General features: G+C 44.2%; 1 protein-coding gene across 4 annotated transcripts in view; it reads right to left on the bottom strand.

Moving 5' to 3' along the window:
• Nucleotides 1-20,512, bottom strand: part of LOC144500756 (phosphatidylinositol 5-phosphate 4-kinase type-2 beta-like) — a 115,161-nt gene that overhangs the window by 8,126 nt on the left and 86,523 nt on the right. For all 4 annotated transcript variants that reach the window (XM_078224156.1, XM_078224153.1, XM_078224155.1 and 1 more), the window contains 3 exons: nt 18,969-19,007; nt 6,919-7,032; nt 4,917-5,172 (listed from right to left, as the gene is read on the bottom strand). In XM_078224156.1, coding sequence (XP_078080282.1) covers nt 4,917-5,172; nt 6,919-7,032; nt 18,969-19,007 — 409 coding nt within the window. The remainder of the gene's footprint in view (nt 1-4,916; nt 5,173-6,918; nt 7,033-18,968; nt 19,008-20,512) is intronic.

Here is a 20,512-nt window from a genome sequence, read left to right as displayed (position 1 = left end):
AGCATCATCCTCAACTATTTTCCTCAACATGGGCAGCACAGTGGTTAGCACTGCTGCCTCACAGCCCCAGGCACCTAGGTTTGATTCCCGGCTTGGATGACCGTCTGTGTGGAGACTGCACGTTCTCCCCGTGTCTGCATGGGTTTCCACCGGGTGCTCCGGTTTCCTCCCACAGTTCGAAAGGCGTGCTGGTTAGGTGCATTGGCCATGCTAAATTCTCCCTCAGTGTCCCCGAACAGGCACCGGAGCGTGGCGACTAAGGGAGTTTCACAGTAACTTCATTGCAGTGTCGATGTAAGCCTACTTGTGACACTAATAAATAAACTTTAAACTATTCCAATGCTGTGCAATGGGATATACACAATACCTATTTTCGCTTCCTAACCTCAATACTTACTAGCCTGCATCAAATTTCTTTTTCCATTATTCTGCCCAAATACATATTTTGTCCAATTGTCCTTTTAACCCATTCACGAAGAATTTTTTATGTGAATGGCTGGGAGCACCAATGAGCATCAATGTAACGACTACGATCACTGTTCTGCCTTGTCAGAACGTACAAATGCGTAGCAACTCAATCAGCAGGATGGCACGGTGGCACAGTGGTTCGCACAGCTGCCTCACAGCGCCAGGGACCCGGGTTCGATTCCCGGCTCGGGTCACTGTCTGTGCGGAGTTTCCACGTTCTCCCAGTGTCTGCGTGGGTTTCCTCCGGGTGCTCCGGTTTCCTCCCACAGTCTGAAAGACGTGCTGGTTAGGGTGCTTCGACCCGAACAGGCGCCGGAGTGTGGCGACTAGGGGAATTTCACAGTAACTTCATTGCAGTGTTAATGTAAACCTTACTTCTGACTGATAAATAAATAAATTTTAACTTTGTTTTCTTTTAAGCAGATTGCTGAGATTCCCTATGAATCATAGAGAAAATGTCTCGCAATACGGGTTATTTGTTATCAGGCCACATTTGCTGCTTTTTTAGGCAAATCTGGAGCAATTCTTACAAACTTTCTGCAGAACAAGATTCCACAGCCAGCATTGTGGTGAATGATCAACTGGCTGAGGGAAGAATGAGGCACTGGGGCAACAGCCTGTTCTTATTTGAATTTAGCCATTTTGTTTTATTTGGGTCCCGGGATGTAGGCATCCCTGGGCTAGGCCAACATTTGTTGCCCATCCCCTAATTGCCCTCAGGAAGGAGGTGGTGAGCTGCCTTCGTGTAGTCCAGTCCTTGCAGTGTAGGTACAACCACTGTGCTGTTAGGGAGGGAGTTCCAGGATTTTGACTCAGCGACAGTGAAGGTTGAAGCCATGTGGAACCTTTCACAACCACCGAAACAGGCAGGTGGGACACTGCACGCTGTAGCACTCCCTCAACACTGCAATGGCAGAGTGATCAGGTGGAATGGTTTAAAGTAAAACATTAAAAATATCTGAATAATGGTTATAACTTCTAAAATCATGGATAAGAAAAACGCCAATGGTGAAATCTGAAATAAATGAACAAAATGCTGAAACTGACCACTGCGGTTCGGAAAGAAAAACATAAAGTAAGATCTATGGTTCCTTAACAAGAACCACTCCACCAGTCTTAGTTAAAATGTTAATCTCTCTTTGCATCTGAGGTTTTTAGTTTTATTTATTAGTGTCACAAGTAAACATTACATTAACACGATGTGGAGATGCCGGCGTTGTACTGGGGTGGGCACAGTAAGAAGTCTCACAACACCAGGTTAAAGTTCAACAGGTTTATTTGGTAGCATGAGCTTTCGGAGCACTGCCCCTTCATCAGGTGAGTGGCACTCACTGAGTTTGAAAGACGTGCTGGTTAGGTGCATTGACACGATCAGGTGGCACTGAGTGCCACTGCTCCGAAAGCTCGTGCCACCAAATAAACCTGCTGGACTTTAACCTGGTGTTGTGAGACTTCTACTTACTGTGATTACATTAACACTGCAGTGAAGTTACTTTGAAAATCCCTGAGACGCCACACTCCTGCGCCATTTCAGGTACACTGAGGGAGAATTTAGCATGGCCAATGTATCTAAGCAACACGTCTTTCTGACTATAGGAGGAAACTGGAGCACCTGGAGGAAACCCACGAAGACACGGGGAGAACGTGCAGTCTCCGCACAGACAGCGACCCAAGCCGGGAATCTAACCCGGATCCCCGGTGCTTCGAGGCAACAGCGCTAACCACTGCGCCACCGTGCCGCTCTGCGGATTGAGTCGCTTTCCTTTTTCGATTCTGACAATAATTTAAATTAAGATCATGTATATTGTTACGAGACTGAAGGGTGAGTTGTAATTTACGGAATCTCTCACGATACAAGGAGCACCCATTGTCTGAAAAATCATGTTCAACTCCGCTCTGCTACCCTTCCTCCACATCCCACCCCCCCCCCCCCCCCCCCCCCCCCCCCCAGATTCAGGGACAGCAATATACTCCAAAGCAGGAGATATATTAGACAGCAGCCATTCTCAGGCCTCCAGCACCAAACATCAAACAAATCCTGCCACTGTCTTTGACCTGATATCCCACAGTGACTGCTGATATTACAGTGTAGGCAAAAAGACCGAGATAAACAGTATTTTCCATTAGTTCTGACAGTGCACCTCATTTTGCTTGCCAAATGTAACAAACTCATATAAAAGTCAATGAAAACAAATGTACAGCTGGAAGCAATAAGCCTCAATTAACACTTACGCCACACACTGCTAAGCTGTGATACCACAAACGTGTAAAATGCTAAACAGCCAAAGCTAGGATGAAGTGGGCTATTCCAAATCACCTTGTTCTTAATCAGGCCCCATCGCAAAAAAAAAATTAGCAACAAATTGCATTTAGATTCCACTTTCTACCGAGTAAAACTTCCAAAGGTGCATCACAGGAGCGTTGTCAAACAAAAATGACACCAAGCCAGGTAAGATGGTATGAGGACAGGTGGCCACAAGCTGAGTCAAACAGGTAGGTTTTAATCAATATCTTAAGGCTGGAGACAGGTAGTGCGGCAGAGAGGTTTAGGGAAAGAATTCCAGAGGTTTAGGGTACATTAAAAATTGAGCAGCCGAGAGTTTGAGCTGCATTTTAAGACCAACATAAATGCAATTGTGGAGTCAAAGCAATACAATTCATTTGTATAGTTTCCACAGAATAAAGACGAAAAAAGGCAAAAAAGGACATGACAATTCATCTACTTTTACACCAAATGAAACCAGTGCTAGTTCCACCTGCTTCCATAAGACCTAGGAGCAGGAGTAGGCCATCTGGCCCCTCGAGCCTGCTCCACCATTCAATAAGATCATGGCTGATCTTTTCGTGGACTCAGCTCCACTTACCCACCCCGCTCACCATAACCCTTAATTCCTTTACTGTTCAAAAATCTATCTGTCCTTGCCTTCCAACACTCAAACTTTGCACAGCGAAGAATTAAACGTGTCTCACGCACCCATTCCGCAGAACGGGAATTGCACCTTTCGAGGCACCTTTATCTTGAAGTGGGTCTGTTGAGCCAGGAAATTTTCTAATTCCCGCCACCTACATCTAACATGAAAATCCGGCTCAAGGTATCGGAGTCTGGGATTCTAGTGTTGGGGTTAAGGCACACAAAGAGGGAGCACTATGTTACACTTAGCCTTTCCTTTCATTCGTTCCTTGAATATGGTCATCCCTGGCCAGGCAAGCATTTTTTTAACCTGTCCCTAACTGCCCTTGAGAAGGTGGAGGTGAACCACCGACCTAAACCGCTGCAGTCCACCTGGTGTAGATGCACCCACAGTGCCCTATGGCACGGTGGCACAGTGGTTAGCACTGCTGCATCACAGCGCCAGGGGCCCGGGTTCGATTCCCCGGCTTGGGCACTGTGTGTGGAGTTTGCACGTTCTCCCCGTGTCTGCGTGGGTTTCCTCCCACAGTCCAAAGTTGTGCAGGTTAAGTGGATTGGCCATGCTAAAATTGCCCCTTCGTGACTCAATATGTGTAGGTTGGGGGGATTAGCCATGTATGGGGTTATAAGGATAGGGCCTGAGTAAGATACTGCGTCAGAGAGTCGGTGCAGACTCGAAGGGCCAAATAGTCTTCTTCTGCACTGTACGGATTCTATGATACCTGATCTGTGATTGCTTTGTGCTAATAAGAACATAAGAACTCGAGCCTGCTCCGCCATTCAATAAGATCATGGCTGATCTTTTCGTGGACTCAGCTTCACTTACCCGCCCATTCACCATGACCTTTAATTCCTATAAGGAACCCCAAAGGGCACTGCTCCGTTCCCAGCACTGACATTCCTTGACAAATGTTTTTAGACATTTCACAATCTTACAAAAACATGTAAAATACCTGATTATTCATTGAGAATCGGTATTTGTATATACTTTTCCAGTAATAATTTATTTTTTGATAACATGGAAACATTATTCAAAGAATAACAGGGAAACCTTTCTTCCAAGTGTTTCTTGGGATTTGGGTGGCAATAGTAAATTCTCATTAGTTACCTTGCAGTGGTGGAAGTCATAGTGCAGAAGGAGGCCATTCTGCCCATCGAGTCTGCACCGACCACAATTCCACCCAGGTCCTATTCCCATAACCCCAGGCATTTTCCTTAGCTAGTCCCCCTGACACTAAGGGGCAACTTAGCACGGCCAACCTGCCTAACCTGCACATCTTTGGAGGAAACTGGAGCACCCGGAGGAAACCCACGCAGACACAGGGAGAATGTGCAAACTCCACACAGACAGTGAACCGAGGCCGGGAATCCAACCTGGGTCCCTGGTGCTGTGAGGCAGCAGCGCTAGCCACTGTGCCACCGTGCCGTCTTTCCCTGTCATCACTGCAGTCCATGTACTGATGGTGCTCCCATAATGGCATCAAGTGTCAAAACATGTTTAAACTAAAACATGGTAACTTCAGAACAATCTACTTACTGTCTTGGCTCTTTATGGCATATACATCAACTGTTGGATCAAACTCTCCTGGTCCAAAGATTCGTGGGAAATTCAACATGTTTCCAGGACTGTCTGGTGGAGTTCCATATGAGCCAACGGGATGACCCATTCCATCATTTTCACAATCTTCTTCATCACCTTTCTCTTCCACTTCCATCTCTTCTTGCTCGGCACGATCCACGTCATGGATGCCAACTAACAGACTGTAATCCATGATCTTCAGCTGTGCTAAAAACTATTAAAATAAAATGAAGCAGAGTTAGGTACCTGCTCAAAGCCATTACTGGGCCAACAGAATGTGACTGCTGACAGGTTCAGTTATCTCTGGGAGTTTGTCTTTTGTTAATCCATCAAATTGCAATAAACAAAATCAACATCTCATTTCAACTCTGCTGTATAGTGTGAAGAACACCTTGTTACAATACACACACTCATTGCAGTGCACCAGATATTGCACAGTACACTTATCAGCCACCTTTATGTGAAACGAGCTTGCACCATTCATGCTAAGACTTGATAGTGGGTCAGCGCAGCAGGCTTGAACGTGAAAGCAAACTTTCTGGCACCCTCCAAGGCTCATATCGAGAAGACCTAAAAGAGTCCTCTGACCTTGATGAACAGTAACAAGTCTTCTTTTGAGTTGCAACCATCTGTGCAAGACCCATGCGCCTTGCAACAGGAACTGGCATCACCAACATGACTCAAACACAACATAAAAGCAATTATTGTTGCACATTTCGTTCCAACTCCATTAACGCTGGCTGCAGAGGCAGGACCATTTTGGCGAACTTGGAGCATTCAGGTCAAGACTGCAGTACGACAGTCTGTGGTGTGTGTGTAAAACTGGTATATCCCAAAATGTGCATTAGTATTGGATCAATATGACTGTCAAAGTCAGAGTTTCTGGTCAGAACACAGGCATACAGTAAATGGCAGAATCCTTAAGAGTATTGATAGGCAAAGGGATCTGGGTGTACAGGTACACAGGTCACTGAAAATGGCAACGCAGGTGGAGAAGGCAGTCAAGAAGGCATACAGCATGCTTGCCTTCATTTCCCGGGGCATTGAGTTTAAAAATTGACAAGTTATGCTGCAGCTTTATAGAACTTTAGTTAGACCGCACTTGGAATACAGTGTTCAATTCTGGTCGCCACACTACCAGAAGGATGTGGAGGCTTTGGAGGGGGTACAGAAAAGACTTACCAGGATGTTGCCTGGTATGGAGGGCATTAGCTATGAGGAGAGGTTGGAGAAACTTGGTTTGATCTCACTAGAACGACAGAGGTTGAGGGGTGACCTGATAGAAATCTACAAGATTATGAGGGGCATGGACAGAGTGGATAGTCAGAAACTTTTTCCCAGGGTGGAAGAGTCAATTACTGGGGGCATATGTTTAAGGCGTGAGGGGCAAGGTTTAAAGGAGATGTATGACGCAGGTTTTTTTACACAGAGGATGGTGGGTGCCTGGAACGCATTGCTGGGGTAGGCAGTGGAAGCAGGTACGATAGTGACTTTTAAGGGACGTCTGGACAAATACATGAATAGGATGGGAATAGAGGGGTATGGTCCCCGGAAGGGTAGAGGGTTTTAGTTCACACGGGCAGCATGGTCGGTGCAGGAGGGCCTGTTCCTGTGCTGTAATTTTCTTTGTCCTTTGTATGGAGGAACAGGAAGAGGCCATTCAGCTCAGGAATTTTGCTTTGCCATTCAATTAGATCACGGTTGATCCTTATGTTAATTCTATCTACTCGCCTTGGGGGAAAGGAGAAATTGTTGCATGTGGCAAAGGCAAAGTGACACAATTTCCAAGATTCAAAAACCCCAACTGGGAGTCAAGAACTCACACGCGCATGAGTCAAACAGTCAAACAGTGTCCAGGCACCATACGACCAAACATACATCCTATTCAAAACAGTTTGCACGCACTATAGTTTCTCAGTGGTTTCAAGTTTCTTCAAAGCCAATGGTAATGATAACTGACCTCAACATCGCGCTTGAGTTTGTCCAAAAACATCTTCTTGTTTTCATCTCCAATTTGAATTCTCTGTCCTTCATTTAGGAAATCATTGTCTTTCAGTGTTGGTAATTCCTTGGCCTGCAGCAAAACAAAATCAAGATGGCACTCAAATACAAAGCACTTTCCAAAATAGACTGTACATTGTGATCAATCCCATTTTAAAGAAACAACCTATTTGTGGCATGCAGGCAACATGGCAAGGTTACCTTTATTGAGCTTACCAGTTGCCTTAAATTTTACACTTCTTTTAATTCACTGGTTTTCCAGATGCGAGGCTTGCTACACCATTTCAAATAGCGCTTTAGAAGTCAGCTGTCCAGTTGAGTTTAGGTCAACCCAACCGAACTGGTTCTTTAATGTCCTTTAATAAAGAGAATCTATCCTCCTACCCTCATGTAGACGACAACGGGCAACTTCCCCTTTTCTGAAGGACATCAGAGAACTAGTTAGGATTTTAGCAAAGTCCGGCAGTGTACTGCTTTAATTTCTTTAACCATGTAACCTAAAGCCTGTGGCATCTGAAATGTGACCAAAGTGTGCTAGACACGGGATTATTACAACAGCTTGCATATTACATAGAGCCTTTAAAATCACAAAATGTTCCAAGGAACTTCGTAGGAGCTATCAAACAACGGGATATTAGGACAGGTGACCAAAAGCTTGGTCAAAAAATATAGATTTTAAGAAGTGTCTTAAACGACAGATAGGTAGAGAGATGAAGAGGTCAGAGTCATAGAGTTTTACAGCACAGCTAGAGGCCCTTCGGCCCATCATGTATGTGCCAGCCATCAAGCACCTATCTATTCTAATCGCATTTTCCAGCACTTGGTCCGTAACCTTGTATTCTATGGTGTTTCAAGTGCTCATCTAAATTTAAGGAGGGAATGCCATAGTTTAGGGCTCATGCAGCTTAAAGCACGGTTATCATGGTGGAATGATTAATACAGTGAGAAGTCTCACAACACCAGGTTAAAGTCCAACAGGTTTATTTGGTAGCACAAGCCACAAGTTTTCGGAGCGCTGCTCCTTCATCAGGTGAGTGGGAGTAGTGTTCACATCAGGGCATATAAAGACAAACTCAATTTACAAGATAATGGTTGGAATGAGAGTCTTTACAGATAATCAAGTCTTAATGGTACAGACAATGTGAGTGGAGAGAAGGTTAAGCACAGGTTAAAGAGATGTGTATTGTTTCCAGTCAGGACAGTTAGTGAGATTTTGCAAGCCCAGGCAAGTCGTGGGGGTTACAGATAGTGTGACATGAACCCAAGATCCCGGTTGAGGCCGTCCTCATGTGTGTGGAACTTGGTTATCAGTTTCTGCTCAGCGATTCTGCGTTGTCGTGTGTCGTGAAGGCCGCCTTGGAGAACGCTTACCCGAAGATCAGAGGCTGAATGCCCATGACTGCTGAAGTGTTCCCCAACAGGAAGAGAACACTCCTGCCTGATGATTGTCGAGCAGTCTTCATTCATCCGTTGTCGTAGCGTCTGCATGGTCTCCCCAATCTACCATGCCTCGGGACATCCTTTCCTGCAGCGTATCAGGTAGGCAACGTTGGCCGAGCTGCAAGAGTAGGTACCATGTACCTGGTGGATGGTGTTCTCACGTGAGATGATGGCATCCGTGTCGATGATCCGGCACATCTTGCAGAGGTTGCTGTGGCAGGGTTGTGTGGTGCCGTGGTCACTGTTCTCCTGAAGGCTGGGTAGTTTGCTGCGGACTATGGTCGGTTTGAGGTTGTGCAGTTGTTTGAAGGCAAAAAGTGGGGGTGTGGCGAGATGTTAGTCTTCATCGATGACATGTTGAAGGCTCCGGAGAAGATGTCGCAGCTTCTCCGCTCCGGGGGAGTACTGGATGACGAAGGGTACTCTGTCCGCACCGGCATCTCCACATCATGGAATGATTAATATCAGGGATGTTCAAATCACATGGGTTTTTATAAGGTATCTCCATCTGAAGAAAATTATTCATTATCGTGTAGACTGGGAATGGTGAATTTTTTTCCAAATCTCCATAATGTGATGGATCCATCATTCCTGAGTTCACTTATTTTAGCAAAACAATGTAAGCATTCTTAACTTCTAGTGTTCTCCAGGTAGCCATGAGTACATCTTGGAGTTTCAATCCTAAAGGTTCAATATCAGCAATGATGCTTCAACTGTGCCTCAGCAATGGAAGTAACCACTACAGACATTAGTATGGCCACATGCTCAATAGGAGAATGAAATGCATATAACCATTTGTATCACATCAATCACAGGAAATAACAGGAGGAATTGGAGTTGCTCATGCTCAGACACAGTTACACTGGAGCCACTTCACTTATCTTGATCAAATGGCTATGCTTAACATGCAAATTTAGATTGTGAGCAACAGTGAGCACCTGTCCATGAGACACGTGCTATGATCATGTGAGGAGGGGTAAAAATGGCTCCCCTATAAAGTAAAGTTTATTTATTAGTCACAAGTAGGCTTACATTAACACTGCAATGCAGCTATTGTAAAGATCCCCTAGTCGCCCCACTCCGGTGCCTGTTCAAGTACACGGAGGGAGAATTTAGCACGGCCAATGCACCTAACCAACACGTCTTTCAGGTTGTGGGAGGAAACCAGAGCACCCGGAGGAAACCCACACAGACACGGGGAGAACATGCAGACTCCGCATGGACAATGACCCAAGCTGGGAATCGAACCATTGGTCCCTGGCGCTGTGAGGCAGCAGTGCTAACCACTGTGCCACCTGCAGCACTCCAGGTCTCACTGTAACAAGAGTTGTGGATCGAGAGAGGATGTGCTTTGCCAAGCTGCAGGAGTCCCATTATGTACACTTTCAGATTATAGAAGGAATTAATCAGACAGATTTTCTGAATTTAAACAAAGAACAAGATTTATTGAAACCATTTCCCAAATTCAAAAAACTAGGTAAATTGCAACCTGCATTCACGTGTCTCACACATTCCCTGGACCCATACACACACTAGTACAGGTGGTGGGATAGGACGTGAGCTTAAGGGTTTTTTACAGTTTGCTCAGAGGGCAAAATAAAGGTCAGCAGGGTTAGCTGTTCTTTGGCTGGTCTCGATGTGGTGATTCGACACGGTGGTTGTTTTGTTCCGTTGTCTCCCTGGGAAGAATTATATGGAGCAGATTTCCACGTTTTTGATTTGATTTATTGTCACATGTATTGGTATACAGTGAAAAGTATTGTTTCTTATGCGCTATACAGACAAAGCATACTGTACATAGATAAGGAAAGGAGAGAGTGCAGAATGTAGTGTTACAGTCATAGCTAGGGTGTAGAGAAAGATCAACTTAATGCAAGATAGGTCTATTCAAAAGTCTGATGGCAGCAGGGAAGAAGCTGTTCATCAGTTGGTTGGTATGTGTCCTCAGACATTTGTATATTTTTCCTGACGGAAGAAGGTGGAAGAGAAAATATTCAGGGTGCGTGGGGTCCTTAAATATGCTGGCTGCTTTTCCGCGGCAGCAGGAAGTGCAGACAGTGTCAATGGGTGGAAGGCTGGTTTGAATGGTGGACTGGACTTCGTTCATTAGATTCCTGTGGTCTTGGACCGAGCAGGAGTCATACCAAGCTGTGATACAACTAGAAAGAATGCTTTCTATGGTGCATCTGTAAAAGTTGGAGAGAGTTGTAGCGGACATGCCAAATTTCCTTAGTCTTCTGAGCAAGTAGAGGCGCTGGGGGGCTTTCTTAACTATAGTGTCAGCATGGGGGGACCAGGACGGGTTGTTGGCGATTGGGACACCTAAAGACTTGAAGCTCTCAACCATTTCTACTTCGTCCACGTAGATGTAGACAGGGGCATGTCCTCCACTACACTTCCTGAAGTTGATGACAATCTCCTTCATTTTGTTGACATTGAGGGCGAGATGATTTTCGTCACACCAGTTCACCAGATTCTCTATCTCATTCCTGTACCGTGTCTCATCATTGTCTGAGATCCGACCCACAACAGTGGTAACATCAGCAAACTTGAAAATCGAGTTGGAGGGGAATTTGGCCACACAGTCATAGGTGTATAAAGAATATAGCAAGGAGCTAAGGTCACAGCCTTATGGGGCACCGGTGTTGAGAATGATTGTGGAGGAGGTGGTGTTGTCTATCCTTACTGATTGCGGTCTGTGGGTTAGGAAGTTCAGGATCCAGTCGCAGAGGGAGGAGCCGAGCCTCAGGCCACCGAGTTTGGAGATGAGTTTCATAGGAATAATGGTGCTGGGTGTCTTTGTTATCTAGGTGACCCAGGGTTGAGTGCAGGGCCAGGGAGATGGCATCTGCTGTGGACCTGTTGCGGTGGTAGGCAAACTGTAGTGGATCCAGGCAATCTGGGAGGCCAGAATTGATTCGTGCCATGACTAACTTTCTGAAGCATTTCATAATGATGGATGTCAGAGCCACCTGACGATAGTCATTAAGGCACGCTGCCTGGCTTTTCTTTGGTACCGGGATGATGGTCGTGTTCTTGAAGCAGATCGGGACCTCAGATTGTTGTAGAGAGAGGGTGAAGATGTCGGTGAATACCCCTGCCAGATGGTACACAAGGGTCCCAAACAATCTCCGCTTGTAGTAGGTTTCTCTTCTCAGGATGGTTACTTTGCCAATCTGAGTGCAATACTTTCAAGAGAGCAATAGAGAGAGAGAGAGAACAGCTTCTTTGCAGCCTTTCAGTTCAGTATTCTGATCTCGCTGCTTTGGTAAAATGGTTCTTAAAAGTCCTGAAGTATATTCCAGAGGAATTTGATTAATTCATGTCTGCTGCCATCGTTGTCTTTAGAACAGATAATTAGTTTGATGTCTCATCTCAGAAACCTTTGAAGTTTCAGGATAGTGTAAAGTACAACAGGAGATGGGGTCTTTCACACTTCCCAGGGGATTTGAGTATCTGCTCCTTTTCAGCTCACTTGGTGGAATACAAGTTTGTACATTGTAGCGGGTTGGCAGCCCTCCATTGTCTTAATAGGATTACAGCTTTTTTTTATTAATCCAGCCAGAAAGAAGAATTAGAAATTGTATCTTTTTTTTTTTAAAAAGGAAAAGGACATGCTCATAACACGCAGCATAGCCAAGCTCAATTCTGTCTGCACTTGCACAGTTCCAGCAAGATCCTCCCACATCCTAGTCTGGAGATGCTTCGGTCAACTTTGGCTTCCCTATATCCGCCTTAGTGCACAGACTAAGTAAGCACAGTGCAGAGATCAAACCTAAAATGTTCCCCTTTTCACGATCAGTGATAACTTGTAAACTGAGTTCTCTGTGAGATTTCGTAAAGACTAGCGGATTTATCAACACGTTTAGTCAAAAGATTCCACATGAGCATTGATACATAACAAGGGGATTTTATTAAGTTTGTGCCTTTACTTCATCTGTAGAAAAGTAAGTTATTATTTGTTGTATCAGATCTCTCTATCATTCTGGCACGTCAGTCAAGGTGCACGACTCACTGGCTGGAATTTTACTGGCACACCTGCCCTGATTCCGGGGTCGGGCAAGGCTCGGAGAACAGCATTCGCCGTTGGCCTCTGATGGAGTCGTACAAACCTCAGGCGGACGTGCCAGTAAAATTCCGCCATCGTTTTTGTTTTCTCTGGGCCCTCTTTGCCAGCAGAGCTTTTCATTTCTGCTCATCTCATCCAAAGCCCTACCAAATAGTCAAACCTCCAGAGCTCACGGTCATCAGTGACTGTTTCCCTGTCAGTGTAAAGGCCCATTATCTTCGTATCTCACTTGTAAGTGTCCCTTGTAGTGGAGGTACGCCCAGGAGATCGTGACCCAGTGGCCAGTTCCCCGTACAGAATATCATTGGGTTAACGGCTGTCATCCATCCGATGGACGTGGCTATCCCAGCGCACATGTCGTTAGCTTAGCAATGAGCGTCTGCTGATGGAACGGCATCCGGAATTGGTGACCTTGTCCTGCCAAGAGATGCCGAGTATATGTCTGAGGCAGTGAAAGTGGAAACTATTCTTCTTTACTCCTGCCTAGCACATATTGTCCAGGTCTCACTACTGTCGAGGAGTGCACTGAGGATGCAGGCTTGATAGACTCACAGTTTGGTGTTCTCATTTACTGCTGTTCCACACTCTCTTACTCAGCTTGGACAGAACAGCTTTTGTGATGGATATGTTGATTTTAAAATCAAGTGACAGATTGCTGGTGATTGTGGAGCCTAGGTAAGTGATGCTATCAGCAACCTTTGGTATCACATTATCTCTGTCATTAGTTTGGTTTAAAACAAGTAGCAAGTAAAACCTGATGGGGGAAGACAGTTTTTGGCCACCTGGATATGGTGTCGAGTGCATCGTAGTCGGTTTTGCCGGAGTTCTGCCTGAATGCTTGTGGAGCTTCAAGGAGGACACTAGCATTTGTTCACTGATCCTCCCATTGAATCTGCAAGATGGGGCAAGGGTATTGCTGATGGAATTTATCCAGTGCTCTTACATATTGCAGCTACACAGACCAGAACTCTCTGCAGTACAGGAATGTGGGGATCACAACTGTTCAGCGTACAAGGACTTTCTTTTTTGACGTATGGCAGTTTTTGCTGCCAAACACTCGCTGTCGTTTGTAGATGGTCGAGTCTGTGTAGCTGATCTGGTGTTGGATTTCCTTGTCAGTGGTGTCCTTTTGAGAGGTGGCTGCCAAGGTATTGGAAGTGCTCAACATATTCCAGAGTCTCTCTTCAACATATATGGGCGGTGGAATATTTGGCTGACCAGGTGTGGGTTGATCTTTTTCTTCAGGTGCCATATTTCATAATGTCAGCCATCATGGCTCCCCAAATTTCATGATAGAAGCCAAAATTTTGGTGTTGGTCTGAAATCTTGTACCTGTTTTGCTTCTTAAGCTATTGGTGTATTTCCTCTTTTGCCTTCCTCCTGTATTGCTACCCTCAATTTTACCAGTTACTACCAGATGTTCTAGTTTCTCACTCCTGAGTACGCACCCAAAAGAATTGTAGTTGTGTCTTGGCGATCATCTGCAAAAGTTCTTCTTATGTGTCTACTTTCTTCAAAGCTTCCTCATTATTTTTGGGTGTTGTCCAATGAATCCTCATTGTACATCTCAGAAACTGCCTTCCACCATTGTCTTACTTATACGCCAATCTTTGCGACCAGAGAGTAACGTTGACCAGATCCACAGAGATGTTCTTATTTCTAAAGAGGCTTGACTATTTTGTGAAGGTTTGTTTTGCAAGCACAATTGTGCTCCAAAGATATGGATGTCCAAGAAGCTTCACCACAATTATGCAATTGCTTCCAATATCCTACCTACAAGTCTATACCAATAATGATAATGCTTGGCATGAAGAACCCCTGGCATCAGTCCCTGATCAACCCACTGCCCCTTTCTAATGTCATTGAGCAGTGCTTCATAGGCCGGAATTTTACCGGTACGTCCGCCCGAGGTTCGTACGATCCCGCCCAAGGCCAACGGAGAGTGCCGTTCCCCGAGCCCCGATTCTGGGGGTGGGCGTGCCAGTGTAATTCCAGCCATATTCCCAACTTGTGTAGCATTTAACCTCTTCGACAGTGGTGTTGATTCTGTGACTCCAAGAGGGAAGCCCCATTCACAGGTCCAGAGACGACATAACCCCAAATTCTCTGACCCAATCTGTGATCACAGCTTCCTGCTGGTGGCGTGTGATTGAACAATTATTTGTTATGAACTCCTTTCTCAGTCATTTCCTTCCGGCGCTGGAAAGCCCAATTTTTTCCTCAACTCTTCCCTCAAACTACTCCTCTGTTTGCACGTTAAGTAAATCTGCACTGACTTTAGAAAAATGTGATAAATTATATATTTTTAAAAGTTGCCAGGAATAAATGACCTTCAAAAATGCCACATACTAATAAATTACAAAGAAAAAACAAAAAAATAAATATCTGTAACAGTAATTTTTGTTTGTGACCTCAACACCATGCTGCAAATGTGGATCATGAGGGTGGTACGCAAATGTTTGAGGGCAAATAAAACATTTCTTTCGGACGGTTTAAGGGAGTTCTGCATTTGGAAACGGGCAAGTAAAGTGCATGCCCTTTGCGGAAGGTGATTTCTTCCCTCACACTGATCCAGAAGATGCAATTTTATGAGAAGTAAAACATGGAATCATATAAAGAATCATAGAAACTCTACAGTGCAGAAGGAGGCCATTCGGCCCATCAGGTCTGCACCGACCACAATCCCACCCAGCCCCATCTCCACCTAGTTATTCCCTCTAACCTTTCACATCCCAGGACACTTGGGGTTAATTTAGCATGTCCAATCAAACTAATCCGCACATCTTTGGACTGTGGGAGGAAACCGGAGCACCTGGAGGAAACCCACGCAGACACGGGGAGAATGTGCAAACTCCACACAGACAGTGACCCAAGTCGGGAATCGAACCCGGGTCCCTGGAGCTGTGAGGCAGCAGTGCTAACCACTGTGCTACCGTGCCGCCCAAGGAAGCGTCATAATTTTTCTTTGCATATTTGGTCATGGAATGTGATGATCTTGGCTATCATTTGCTTCGTTTCGATGTTACAGAAACATCAACACACCCTCCACAATGAATAATCCCTTGCATTGTTTTATTTTTACATAACCTCAAAATAAGAGCTTTGTATCACGTTCTAAAGATATTTTCAACAGGAAGCTTATTCAATTGTTGGCAATTTAGATATTGTCTGTACCTAACGCACAAAGGGATAATGTTTCATCGACTGTGCCCTTGTCCATCAGTTTACACATTTTTGTTCTCTTCAAGCTGCTGACAGCAGCCGTGTTGTACCCTGCACAAGAGACAACTTTTCATCTGTAAGCCTTTACAGCAAGAGTCAGCAGGGCATACATCAATTAGGGCAGTGTTGTCCATTAGAAACTGCTGACTAGCCACAAGTGTAAGTGGAGCCACATAATTTTAGCGACATGCACTAGTTACAGGAGAAAACACGTAATACGCAAACCCTAACCCTAATGTAAACTTCCTTCACATGCATATTTACTTAAACATCTACCACTAATCAGTAACCAAATAAGTACAAAATGATCTAAAATAAAACACGCATGTTCTGCTTTTCATCTTATCATTTTACTAACAAACACACAAATAGGTTCAAGTTCACATGCACAGGCCATGTGAATACAAGACAGAGTGCCAATAACTGTATCTGTTAGTCTTTTTCTGATTTTTTAAGCAGAAATGTAATTAGCCACATCTGACTAACATTAGATAATAAAGTTTAAAGTTTCAAAGTTTATTTTGTTTAAAAGTTCAAAGTTTATTTATTAGTCACAAGTAAGGCTTACATTAACACTGCAATGAAGTTACTGTGAAATTCCCCAAGTTGCCACACTCCAGCGCCTGTTCGGGTACACTGAGGGAGAATTTGGCATGGCCAATGCACCTAACCAGCATGTCTTTCGGACTGTGGGAGGAAACCTGAGCACCCGGAGGAAACCCATGCAGACACGGGGAGAACGTACAGACAGTGACCCAAGCTGGGAATCGAACCCGGGTCCCTGGCACTGTGAGCAGCAATGCTAGCCACTGTGCTGCCCTGCTGTGAGGTGGCAAGAAGGCAGTAGAGTCATAGAGGTTTACAGCATGGAAAACAGGCCCTTCGGCCCAACTTGTCCATGCCGCCCTTTTTTCTAAACCCCTAAACTAATCCCAATTGCCCGCATGTGGTCCATATCCGTCTGTACCCATCTTACCCATGTAACTGTCTAAATGCTTTTGAAAAGAAAAAATTGTACCCGCCTCTACTACTACCTCTGGCAGCTTGTTCCAGACACTCACCACCCTCTATGTGTAAACATTGGCCCTCTGGACACTTTTGTATCTCTCCCCTCTCACCTTACACCTATGCCCTCTAGTTTTAGACTCCCCTCCCTCCACCTCAGTACAGCTGAGCTAACTCTGTTCTCACTGAGCGTCCATACCTCTAACAACCCAATAGGGATCACTGGATGGCGATTAGAATTAGGGAAACCTGTGTAATATTCCTCTCCCTCCCTACCCTAGGACCATTTAGGAGGCCGACTGTAGCACCTCTACTGATGTCCTGACTGAGATGAATAAACTCAACATAAATAGGCATCGAATCTGGGTGCTTCTAATTTATATTTTCAGTGCTACACTTGGTAGTGCCTAATTTCCATTGTAATTTCATTTTTCACTTCTTGAGTCAGATTCAGTTGCCATACAATAGCATTTGAGAGTTGTTTGTCAGGCATCAATGATGTTGGGTTTACAGCAGAGAAACAGGTCATTCAGCCCCACTGGTCCATATCAAAATTTATGCTCCGCACAAGTCCCCTCTGACCCATTTTCAAATAACCTGCCAGCAATCCTATTTCTTGATCCTTAGAACCATAGAAAATTACAGCTCAGAAACAGGCCTTTTGGCCCTTCTTGTCTGTGTCGAACCATTTTTTGCCGAATCCCACTGACCTGCACTTGGACCATATCCCTCCACACCCCTCACCTTCATGCAGTTGGGACCACAACCTGCTCCTAAATCCTCTGTTCTTCTGTTACATGATCAGGTTGAAAGATCACATACATGACTAACCCTCCTGGAAAACCATGCACTCGTGATCTGTAGATGTATTACCCAATCCACTCTGGGTACAGGTATTGTGAAGAGAATAATTCATGTGGATTTACTTTTAGCCAACTGAGATTGGCTACTGTATCAATTATTTGAGAAGTTTGTTTATTGTACATCTATTCCCTTCAATATTACAGAACACTTTCCCTGGCCACACACTGCCAGGTCATAGAGATTTACAGCATGGAAATAGGCTCTTTGACCCAACTTGTCCATGCCGCCCTTTTTTTTTTAAAACACCTCCGTCCAATCTCTGGGATTTGATTTGATTTAATTTAGTTTATTATTGTCACATGTATTAGCATACAGTGAATAGTATTGTTTCTTGTGCGCTATACAGACAAAGCATACCATTCATTGAGAAGGAAAGGAGAGAGTGCAGAACGCAGTGTTACAGTCATAGCTAGGATGTAGAGAAAGATCATATTAATATGCGGTAGAGAGTTTATAAGAGTTAGAGTAGAATTTTAAAAGCATAGAATGAGAGTAAAAGATAGAAGTAGAGCATATGCTGGGCACAGCTCACAAGAAATCGCCACGCTCCGACACCATCTGGGATTCTATTGCTATTGGTGGGATCTTGCTGTGTAAACTGGGTGTCATGTTTTCATGCATCACAACAATGGCTACAGGTATTCAATGAGCTGTGTGGCGTTTTGGATATCCTGAGTTCACGAAAGGCACTATAACAAATGCAAGTTCTTTCTTTCCTGTTGCGTTGTAAAATAAGTGCTTTGTGGAATGGTCAATAAAAGATTTAGTCACATTTAATGGCAGCAGCTTTATTTTCCTCGAACAACATCTCACTCAAATTAAAATAATCAGGAGGTGCACAGAAGCAGCACCTGCGTTTTTCCTTCCCGGTGGGAATCTTCCCAGAAGAGCATGGGAGATATTGATAATTCACGAGGAGCAACTAGTGTAACTCTAATCCCACTGCTTTCGAGGCTCAGTGTATTGGAGCTTGATTCCAATTCTGTTATTTTCAAAGCTGGCATTAGTAACATCTTACTGAATTGAAAATAACAATACCACACAGAAATTGAAGTGGTCCTCTGTTTCATCACAAGCAATGCCTTTATCACGAAAGACCTACAGCAGTAAACATTCTCAAGCCTCACACAGACGGATCCATTGTGTTGATTAATTCCATAAATACAATGGTTCAATAATTTGTCTTATTTTTAAAATTACAATTGTTTTTACAATAACAGATATATAGAACAAACGAGAGTGCACTATTAAATCCTGGCTCTTGTGTAAGAAAGGTGGCTCTCAAATTCACTCTGCTTGTGAATGTGTTAATCATATTTCTATGGTAAAACAAATGCTTGTGTAAAAGCAAGGGTATTGTCAGAAGCTGAGGGAATGATAATGCATTTCATATACATATGGCACCATACCTTTTCTTTTCCACTGGCTTCCCTTGATACTGTTGAACCCTGAGGAAGAAAGCAACAAGTAACTATTACCATTGTCCTTCTTTATATTAAAAAAATATACTTTTAAATACTACTGTCCTCAGGATTGCGTTGATTGTACACCACACTAACCAAGGAGGATGGGATAATACCCCGCATATCCCAGTCTTCTCTTCACTTTCCAAAGGGGTGATGGAGTGGGGTAGGAGAAAGGGGACTGAGTTGCATGAATATGGAATGGAAGGGTTCACCCTCCGACTTTCTTTCCTTTCCCAAAGGGTGCAGTTATGACCACCTTACTGTGAACAATGTATAATGTTAAGTTGAATTTATGTACATGAATGTGTTAAGAAAGGTAAAAATGGTCTCCATTTCATTTGGGTTTTGTCTCTGAACCCTGGTGCCTGGATGGACTTGTGACTGAAGGTCAGGTCTTTTGGGTTTGTTTGTTAATATACCTTTTCAATGAGGGTTTGCAATCCCAGAAGTTAAAGAGATGGGTTAAAAGGGGTTCAAATGTTTAGTGTTTGTGGGAGAAAAACACCAAGTAGAAAAAAACTTTACTATTGCCCAGCAACATTGGCTAAGTGACATATACAAAGACAGAGAGGTAGTTCTGTGTGTGTCAGGGAGAGAGAACAGGAATTTTAAGCTATCTGACAGGAAGAACTACAAGGCTGCTGGGGACAGTAGTTGACTGAATAGTCAGTTTTAGGACTCAGTAAAAAGTGACCAGTTCAGCATAAATGCTACTGGAAAACTGAGCATAGGAAACTCATTTGTTTGCTCTGCAGTTGAAGAAACAGCAAGATTACAGTGCAGTTTCTGAGTGTCTCAGAGAGAGCTGCAAGTTGGGTGAGAAGCATCTCGTGAATGCTCAGGAATTCACCAGAAGAAAACTGTTTGCAAACTGTGCCAGTCCCAAATGAGAAGCCTTTTTTTTTTGCATCAAGCTAGTGGTAACTCTTCACTGGTTTACGTGTCAGTAAATATATTGCTGGGGTAAAGGAAAGTGAGAATCTGAATCGTGTGTTTGTATTGGGATCTTTCCACCCTTTTTGTCTGCTGTAATTCAGTTCACTTCTGTTGCTTTAATAAATATTTTATTCTTTGCATTGAAAGTCCATCAACCGACTCCTGTGAATTTGTTTAGTAGCTTTCATCCACAGTTTCTAATAAAAAAAGTTAGGTTCTATCAAGCCAGGTTCCACTCTGGGATATGACTTTCCAGTATTGAAAGCAGCTGGGATCGCAATAATCTGCTTGCTGCTTCTGTCGCGAGACCTGAACTTGCTGCTGTGGACCATTACAGTTAGGTGCAACCCCACAACCTGCCATCAGGTATCCTTTGGGAAAAGGTAAGAAACAGAAATACACGCCTACGGTATAGCATTGCAGTACCGGATGGCTGTAGAAGATTTTAGCAGACATTACATTTGGGCAGCCAATAGCAATTCAGCTAATAAGCAGTTTAAGGCCCCGCAAATGTATCTGCTTCTCGGAGATTCAAAGTTCTTAGTTCCAAA

The sequence above is a fragment of the Mustelus asterias genome, chromosome 11 (assembly GCF_964213995.1).
Source record: "Mustelus asterias chromosome 11, sMusAst1.hap1.1, whole genome shotgun sequence".
Lineage (NCBI taxonomy): Eukaryota > Metazoa > Chordata > Chondrichthyes > Carcharhiniformes > Triakidae > Mustelus > Mustelus asterias.
This window is presented reverse-complemented; position numbering and strand designations above follow the sequence as displayed.